Source organism: Orycteropus afer, unplaced genomic scaffold (assembly GCF_000298275.1).
Source record: "Orycteropus afer afer isolate SDZICR_OR568_19922 unplaced genomic scaffold, OryAfe1.0 scaffold00099, whole genome shotgun sequence".
NCBI lineage: Eukaryota > Metazoa > Chordata > Mammalia > Tubulidentata > Orycteropodidae > Orycteropus > Orycteropus afer.
This window is the reverse complement of record NW_006921686.1, coordinates 4731492-4741060: the sequence shown is the minus strand read 5'-3', so window position 1 is coordinate 4741060 and position 9569 is coordinate 4731492. Positions and strand designations below refer to the sequence as shown.

The 9569-nt window shown below is 50.4% G+C and overlaps 1 protein-coding gene across 1 annotated transcript in view; it reads left to right on the top strand.

Moving 5' to 3' along the window:
• Positions 1–3399: 3399 nt before the first annotated feature.
• The window catches only part of LOC103198867 (very-long-chain 3-oxoacyl-CoA reductase-like), a 19011-nt gene continuing 12841 nt past the window's right edge, over positions 3400–9569 (top strand). The window contains exons 1-5 of the mRNA XM_007943075.1: positions 3400–3559; positions 3988–4034; positions 7936–8011; positions 8335–8445; positions 8589–8656. Of these exons, the coding sequence (XP_007941266.1) occupies positions 3400–3559; positions 3988–4034; positions 7936–8011; positions 8335–8445; positions 8589–8656 (462 nt within the window). The remainder of the gene's footprint in view (positions 3560–3987; positions 4035–7935; positions 8012–8334; positions 8446–8588; positions 8657–9569) is intronic.

Sequence of the window (9569 nt, the reverse complement as noted above, 5' to 3'; positions counted from 1 at the left end):
AGGTACAGTGGCACAGTGGCTTAGCACTTGGCTGCTAACCAAAAAGTCAGTCGTTCAAACCCACCAGCCACTCCTCGGAAGGAAGATGGGGCAGTCTGCTCCAATAAAGATTTATAGCTAGGAAACCTTATGGTGCAGTTCTACTCTGTCCTCTAGGGGTGCTGTGAGTCAGATTATACCTGTAGTTATAACTGATTTTGGTGTTTTCTCTGTTATGTTAATGCACAGGATTTGCATAGGGCGTGTCTTAAGTCAATCTCTTGTGAGATATAAAAGAGATTAAACAAGCAAGGGAGCAAGTGGAGAGGGGGGAAGACACATGCCACGCCACATGGAGATCACCAGGGGGACCAGGGAAAAAGGATCTTCCCCGAGAGCTGACAGGGAGAAAGGCTCCTCCTGGAGCTGGCGGCCTGAATTCAGACTTCCAGCCTCCGAAACTGTCAGAAAAATAAATCTCTGATAAAGTGCCCCCCTGTGGTATTTCTGTAATCGATAACTAGATAACAAAACCCTCACCCTCAGTGGAAACATGCAAGAAAGGGAATTCTGGGACAGATCCTTCAGCCCAGTGGTCCCATTACAAGTACAATAAAGAGGAAGCCTCCACGTTTGATGGTTGACTGCTGACAGCTCTCATGTCCCCACCAGTCCCCACTTCCTTTGCTCTCCATCCAACCAGCCCAACAAGAAAGCCCACCCATGCCCGCCATCCTGTGGCATAAGCAGAAATTTCAAATCACGCAGGGCCTAGGCACTTTCACCCTAGCCCTGCCTCCTAACAACAAGCAAAGCTTAACCCACCCAGCCCACTTTGATCTTGCCCTTAGGACCATCCTGTGTTCTGCTTAGTTGTCCCAAGTGTCCAACCATGCGTGAGTAATAAACTTCCTGTCCTAACCTCACTGGTGGTGGCTTCCTGTTTTGGTTATTGTAAATAGAGCTTCAATGAACACTTTGATGCCAGTATCCGTTGTCCTCGCTTTCAATTCTTTGGGGGCTAGCTAGCTAGGGCGTGGAACTGACAGATTATATGGCAATTCTAGGAGCCTTGGGGGTGCAGTGATTAAAGAACTGACTGCTAACCAAAAGGTCAGCTGTTCAAAGCTACCAGCCACTCCGAGGGAGAAAGATGAGGCAGTCCTCTTCTGTAAAGATAGCAGGCTATGAAACACTATGGAGCAGTTCTACTCTGTCCTTTAGGGGCACTGGAGTCAGAATCTACTTGCTTGCAAGGGTTTTGGTTTTTTATGGTAATTCTATGTTTAACTTTCTGAGGAATTGCCAAACCTTTCCATAGCGGCTGCCCCATATTACATTCCCAGAAGCAATGTAAGTGATAGGCTCATCACCTGCAAGTAAGTGATAGGCTTTTGGAACACAGGCGCGCAAGGGTGACCAGCCAATCAAAAGTTTCCACTCTTTTGCTGCCAGGCAGGCACTCTGGTAGCATAGTGGCTAAGACACTTGACTGCTAACCAGAAGGCTGATGCACCCGGGTGAGACCAATGACTAGTTATTACCCATGGAATGTGGCCAGAAGGCAGTCGTACCCACTGCCATCGAGTTGATTACGACTCACAGTGCCCCTAGAGGACAGAGTAGACCTCCGAGAGTTTCCAAGGCTGTAAATCTTTATGGTCCCATTCAGCTACATCTTTCTCCAGCGAAGTGGCTGTTGGGTTCAACCGGCCAACATTTCAGTTAGCGGCCAAGCGCTTAATTTCTGCGTCACCAGGGCTCCTGTGGGCAGAAGCGTGTCATTGCTAGGCAAAAGTGATTTGGCAAATTTGAGTGACCAGAGTCTCTTTCCTCATCTCTCCAATGAATGGATGACCCCCAGGAATGGTACACAGACATTACAAAAGAAAATTTTACTATCAACATTAATTATGCTCATCATGTTATTCAACCAACACCATTAATCGTACCCGAGTTTTTCCATCACCCTTAACAGAAGCTCAGTGTCCCCTAAGCAGTGTCTTCCTTCCTAGGACACCAACATTTATATTATTTACTGATTCAGACTCATAGTGCCCCTACAGAACCTGTGATTCACAGCTTTTCTTTTTTTATTGTGATTTGGATGAGAGTTCACAGAGCAAATTTGTTTTCCATTCAACAGTTCATACACATTTTGTTTCATGACATTGATTGCAATCCCCACAATGTAACAGCTCTCTGCCCACTCATTCTGGTTCCCTAGTGCCACTCTGACAAGAATATACCACAAATGGGATGGCTTAAAAAAATAGGAGTAAACTCCTGTTTAAGGCTATCCCATTTGCTGTGTATTCCTGTCAGAGCGGCAGCAGGTAACTGGAACAGTCAGCTCCACAGGTTTTCAATGACTTGTTGTTGTTGTTGTTGTTGTTGTTATGTGCCCTTGAGTCAGACCTGACTCATAGCGACCCCTCCTTGGGTTTCCGAGGCGGTATCACTACGGAAGTAGATTGCCCATCCTTCCTTCTGAGGAGTGGCTGGTGGGTTTGAACCGCCAGCCTTCTGGTTAGCAGTCAAGTGCCTTAGCCACTGTGTTACCAGAGCTCCCCAATGACTAATTATCTGGACTTAAATCACTCGGTCTTTCCTTCAGGGCACCCCCAGATGGACTCGAACCTGCAACCTTTTAGTTAGCAGCAGAGCACACACTACCCAGGGTCTAACTATTTACCTATCACTTAGTAAATTCAAATTTTATCTTCTATCATCTGGAGTTTGCTTGAGCAATACAATTTATAAAGAGAGGTGATAGGCAAGGTCTTGAGGGATGTGGCTTTTACTTCGCCCAAAGTGCAAAGTCTAGAGGTGGAGTTTTCACATTTGCTCTGTGTATTGTCAAAGTGCCCTCCTCAATAAAACCAAAACCAAGCCCACTGTCGCCCACCAAGGCCCTATAGGACAGAGTAGAACTGCTCCACTGTGTTTCCAAGGCTGTACTCTTCATGCAAGCAGGCTGCCACATCCCCACCCACAGGGCGACTACTGTGTTCCAACAGGCGATCTTTGGGTTAGCGGCCAAGCACTTTGAACCACTGCGCTTCTGACAAGTTAGGCCCACACCTGCAGGGCTCCCTGGGGAGAGAGTGGACCTGGACGGTGACCGGGTCTGCAGGCGGCCTTGGTCACAGTCCCACCGGATTAGCTCTGTGGGGCCCGAACTCCGGCAAATGGACGAGGCTCCGGGTTTAGCTGCAGTCCCGGGCTGGGGCTAGGGTTAAAGTGCAGCCGCAGTTAGGGCTCTCCTCCTTCTGGTGGAATGGAAACCAAGCCAAACCCAACCCACTGCGGGCAACTCACTCAGTTCCCACTCTTAGTAACCCCCGAGGGCAGAGTAGGTTCTTCAAAGCGGGCCTTCCTGTTTGCAGGCCTGGCTCTTGCGCGCCAGAGGCGGCTGCGATGGGGATGTGTTGGGACGCACTGAGCGCGCTGGGCGCCCTCACCGCCATGTGGCTGCTACTGCGGGCGGTGTGGGGGACAGGCTGCGCCGTCTACGTCTACCTGCTGCCCTCGGTCCGCCGGGACGCCCGTTGGCTTCGGGCGCACGGAGCCTGGGCAGGTGAGGGCTCCGCACCCCGCGGGTAAAGGGTGGGGGCGCAGGAACAAGGACAGGTAAAAGACGGGGGTCACCCGTTTGGGCAGGGGCGGGGAGAGACTCCGGGAAGCAAGGGCGTGAAGGATGGAGACTTGGGCCAGGTAAGCCTGAAGCCTCCGAACCTGGACCTGAACAGGTGAGTGGAACAAGCTGTGGGAGACCCAGGCAGATGAGCGATGAAGGCGACAGGTGTGAGGAGGGATCTGGGACCCCGAAAAGGCTCCAGAAGGACCAGGGAATGGGGAAAGGGAGTAGGAGCTGGCTAGGGCAGGAGCTGGGACGAGCTGAGGTTAAGCCTGGCAAAGCCCTGGGCAAGCTGGAGACGCCCTTGAGCAGGTCTCCAGGAGAGGAGGCCACCCTGACTCCCACCCCCCCTGCTCTTATCTCTCCAGTTGTGACAGGTGCCACCGACGGCATTGGCAAGGCCTACGCCCAAGAGGTAAGCTTGACTTTGGACCGGGCCAGTAGATAAACCTTCTTGGCTCTGTCTGCTTGTCAGCCACCCCACTAGATTGAGAAATTTGTTTGCTGTCTGTTTGGCTCCCTGAGACGTCCCCTCCTCCAGGAAGCCTTCCCTCTGCTTCCCAGGCTGGGCTCAGGTGCTTACACTGGCCTGCTGCCTTCTTCATATCCTTCCCAGTCATTCCAAATGTGTGTCCTGGTCACCTAGGATGGTCCCTCATCTGTGATGAGGTTCTGGTGATGCAGTGGTTAAAGCATTCAGCAGTTCGAACTCACTGCGGGAGCAAGATGAGGCTTGGAAACTGTAGGGGGTAGTACTACTCTGTTGTCTAGAGACACTGTGAGTCATAATTGAGTCGATGATTGGGTTTTTAGGATGGTCCCTGGGCTGTACGAAAGGTTAAGAGCTGGGCTACTGGCCAAAGGTTGAAAGTTCAGACGCAACTGAAAGGTTAGTGATTTACCTGGGAAGAAAGTCCTGGTGATTGTTAAATGGTCACAGCCATGGAAACCCTATAATGCAGAGAACAGAACTGGAATCAAGTCTATGGCAACTGGTTTGATTATTTTGCTTATAATGGTTCCAGGAGCTGGGGGTGCAGCCGTGAACAAAACCAATTAAAAACAACAACAACAAAAAAGACCTTGCCCTCTGGGAGCTTATGTTCTAGTTGGGGAGAGAGGTGTGAATAGGCTGAGTAAACCAAACCCATAAGGTCAAAATGTTGTGGTTGTCCTCAGCTGCCCTTGGGGAGGCCCCATGTACACAGAGCATAAGGTTTTCAAAGCCATGACCCTTTCTTTGGAAAGCCTGTCTTCTGAGGCATCTCTGGATGGGTTCGAAGACCCAACCTTTCGGTTAGTATTTGAGTGCTTAACGTTTGTGCCATCTAGGGACTCTGGAATGGTAAAAAACAAAGCATTTGCTGTTGAGTTGATTCCAACTCACAGCACCCCTAAAGGACAGAGTGGAATTGCCCCATAGGATTTCTATCCTGGTTCCCTAGTGCCACTCTGACAGGAATATACCACAAATGGAATGGTCTTAACAAACAGGAGTTTATTCTTACAATTTGGAGGCTTTAAGTCCAAGTTCAAAGTGCCAGGCTCTAGGGCCTGGATGAAAGCCCCTCAACTTTGGGGTCCAGCTCTGCCTTCTGCTTCCGGTCCACTGGAGCTAGAGGCATTTCTTCAATCAAAGAGCTGCTGGCTGCTGAGGCTGAGAAGCCCCAAGGTTGACAAGTCAAAAGGCACAGTCCCAATGTTACCAAACCACACGGCAGGCCATTAACTTAAGTCGATTGTAAGTCCCAAGGTCGGCAGAGCATGGCAGGCTGCTGAACAAAGACATGGCTACATGCAGGGTCCAAGCGTGCCATAGGCTAGAGACCATTCCCAAGGCTTCTCCTAATATACAGGTAGCAGACCACATCCCAAAGGCAGCTACTCAGCTGCTTGTGGTGGATCCCACCATGGAGTTGATTGCCAGTCTCCTCATGGGGAATAACTACCACCAGCTGCCCAGCCACTCAACCAGGCCTAGCCAAGTTGACACACAAACATAACCATCACAGTTTCCAAGGCTGTATTCTGTGTGGAAGCAGATTGCCATATTTTTCTCAAAAGGGGTGGCTGGTGGGTTTGAACTGCTGACCTTCAGTTAGCAGCTGAGGGCTTAACCACTGTACCACCAAGGGCAAAGGAGCCCTGCACTGCACCAGTTAAGAGGCTCTTGCCAAATCCAAGTATGAAATGGCAGTGGCTTTGACCTTGGTAGTGGCAGTCGAGGTGTGGGGAGTTAAATTCTGAGTTTAATTTGAAGGCAGTCCTGATAAGATTTTTGGATAGATTGGATGTAAGACTCCAAGATTTTGATTTTGCAACTATAATCATGCTAACATCACTTGTTTAATCTCTTCTGTTTTAAGAGATTGACTTAAGACACACTTTACACTAATACTGTGTCATCATAAACAAAGCGGGGCAGTGAATTAGTACGGCCCTTCTAGCCATAGTCTTTGTGACTTCCACCAAATGACTGGGTGGGGCTATGCAAATGAGGTGCTTATGGCCCACCAAGGGGATTGGACAGCTTGCTAATAATGCAGATAAGGTTCATGGCAACCTTGTGGGGGTAGGACCATGCAAATAAGGTGTATGGAATCCTAACAAAGGGATTGGTCAGTTTTCCCGTCCCTCACTAGGCTTAAAATGAGCCAACCCAGAGGCAGAAAGGGGGGAGAGGGAATGTCACTACCATCGAGAAGAAATGGGGGCAAGATGTCTCCTTTGGATCCGTGGCCCCTTGTGCAGAGAACTTCCTAGACCCAGGAGCTTGTGGGCATGGCTGAGAAATAGATGTCCTCACCCAAGAACCGTATCCTGGGTCGTTTCTGGTCCTGAATTGTAACCCGTTACTTCCCTTATGGGAGCTCTGGTAGTGTAGTGCCTAAAGCACTTGACTGCTAACCAGAATGCTGGCAGTTCAAACCCACCGGCCACTCCTCGGAAGGAAGGTTGGGCAATCTACTTCTGTAGTGATAGTGCCTTGGAAACCCAAGGAGGGGTCGCTATGAGTTGGGGCCGACTCGATGGCACATAACAACAAAAACACTTCCCTAATAAACGCCATAATTGTGAGTATGGTCTGAGTTCTGTATGAACCTTGCAGTGAAGTATTGAACCCAGCAGAGAACTAGAGAGTGCTGTACGAGAGATGGCTAGGGTCAAAGTTGGTAAAAAGTTTGGCTAGAGGAGGTATGTCTGACCCTCGGCTTCACAGGAATCAGCCTCGGGCTGTTGGTCTTGATTCTCCTACCCCCTTGTGAAGTTAGAAGAGGTCAGACACCTCGGCCCCATCCGGCTGTTTTCACACATGACAAAGACAGTCCATTCCCAAGCGTGACATTATAACCACAGGCACGTTGTTGTGTTGTTGTTATGTGCCATCCAGTCGGACATGACTCATAGCAACCCCTCCTGGGGTTTCCGAGGCAGTATCACTACGGAAGTAAATTGCCCCATCTTCCTTCCGAGGAGTGGCTGGTGGGTTTGAACCGCCAGCCTTCTGGTTAGCAACCACAGGCATAGGGGTTAGGATTTGCTTCACACCATTATACAGTCTCAACCACTCGGGTGCCTGATGAATGTTCAGTCCCCTGGTCACCCCAGGACAGCAAGCTGAGAAGGTCAGCCAGTTCCACAAATGTTTGCTAACTCCTCAATTTCAACAGGAAGGGCATTTGAGGCGCAAGGGACGATGTGTCAAAGCCCCAGAGGCCAGAAAGCGGTGCTTGTGGGGCCTGATGGACCATCTGCTGCAGTCAGACTTTCCATAGAGGAGTGGGGGCCAGAGGCTCAGGCCTGACTATGCAGGGCTTCATGGGCCGGAGTGAGACTATGATGCTGTCCCAAGGCCACTGGGGATCCATGGCAGGTTTGGCGCAGGAGAGAGGGAGGGGCAGGTTTTGTGCTTTAGAAAGATCCCTCTGGCTGCTGAGTGGAGGGTGGGTGGGAGGGGATGATACTAGGACCCAGGGGTAGGGAAGGGCTGGAATCACTGAGTTGAAACTGATCTGAAATTGAGCATGGAGGCCCTATGACCTGGCTCCCATCACCTTGTTGGGCTCATATAAAATTGGCCATTTGAATCATCGTACCCTTAGACCCCACGTAGCCCTCCCAGATGCCACCGTGGCCTTTGCACTGCTTCTCCCTCTGCCTGGGATACTTTTTCTCCAGCACGCAGGCTCCCTGAGGGCAGGCTTTTGCGTCTCTTCTGCTCACTTCTGAATGTATAGTGCCCGCAACACTATGTAAGCACAATCAGCATACGGGAAGTGTTACATGCAGGCATTAATCCACCAATCCCTCTGTAGCTGGCCAAGAGAGGGCTGAACATTGTCCTCATCAGTCGAAACCTTCATAAGTTGGAACAGGAAGCAAAGGAGATAGGTGAGATCTTGGGTCTTGGGCTAGTAAAGTGCTGGGGCAGGGACTGGGGTAGCAGTGGGGGCTGGGCTGGAGGGGCTGGGGTAGGGGCAGCAGTGGGGGCTGGGCTACCAGTTGGGAGGGGCTGGGCAGGAGTTGGGGCTGGGGCAGGAATTGGGGCTGGGCTGGATGGGGCTGGGGCTGGGGCAGGAGTTGGGGCTGGGCTGGAGGGGGCTGGGGCAGCAGCCAGTGCTGGGCTGAACAGAGACTGGGCTGGAGCTGGGCCTGGAGACAGAGGCAGGACTAGACTCCAGCTAAGGACCTGGCTCCCCCCTTCCCCTTCTCAGAGCGGCTTCATGGCGTCCTCACGAGAGTCATGCAGACTGACTTCACCGGGGGCTTGGAGATCTACGGAGCCATTGAGGAAGGACTGAAGGGCCTGGAGATAGGAGTACTGGGTATGTCCTCACCTGCTTGGGCAAGCCGGCCCGCAGCTACCCCCACGCTCACCCCAGGCCCTCTCGTGGTCACCCCCACTCTGATCTCATCCTGTCTCCTTGGGACTGTCACAGTGACAAAAGCCATGTTTCCTCTCGTTCAGTGAACAATGTGGGCATGGTTTACAGTAAGACCTTGGGAAAACTGCTTGACCTGGAGAACCCAGCCAAGGTGAGTGAAACCCAGCAGCCGCCGCCTATGGACCTCTTCCTCTGACTCTTTACTGCCCTCTGTTGGAAGACTAGCATAATACACTGATTTTCTTAGAACAGGGTACTCTATCGCCTCCTGCAGGAAAGTTGTGTTAGAAGTGACACAGCTATTATGTCTGCCATGTGAGTGATGGCCGTTTGAATGGGGGTGCCCTTCCACAATGTCCAGCCAGTACAGCTGTTCAAATTGGGTATTGCTCTCTTCACTCCCCCCCCCCTTTTTTTAAAATTGCAGTGAAAATACATACAAGAAAACCTTCACCAATTCACCCATCTCCACATGTACATTTCATTAACACTGATACCATTTTCATGTTGTCCATCCCTTGATGTTTTCATTTTCCAAATGATTCTACCACCATGAACATAAACTCTATGTCCCCTCATGGTTCTGCCCTTTAATATTCTGCTTCAAAGAGTTTCTCTTATGGGAAGACCAGTGCCTGCCCCCCTATGACGTATGGATTTATACATTTTTTATTTGTCACCATTATTTTTTGAAAGTACACACAGCAAAGCAAGTTCCCATGCAACAGTTTCAGCACACAGAAGCTTCAGTGACATTGTGTCAACATCCTCATCCTTTCCATTCAAGTTGTTCCCTGCCCATTAACTTACTCCCACTGCCCTTTCTCCTTTACGCTTAGAGTAACTGTTGTCTGTTTGGTCTCATATAGATAATTAATTAATTAATTATTATTGTGATGTGGGTGAAAGTTTACAGAACAAATTCACTTTCCATACAGCAGTTCACCAACACGTTGTCTCATGACATTGACTACCAATTTACCCCAATGCAACAGCTCCCCTCCCACTTCCTCCTGATAGTCACCTCTTCCCTGTGTCCATCCCTCCATGCCCTCCTGCCCCCT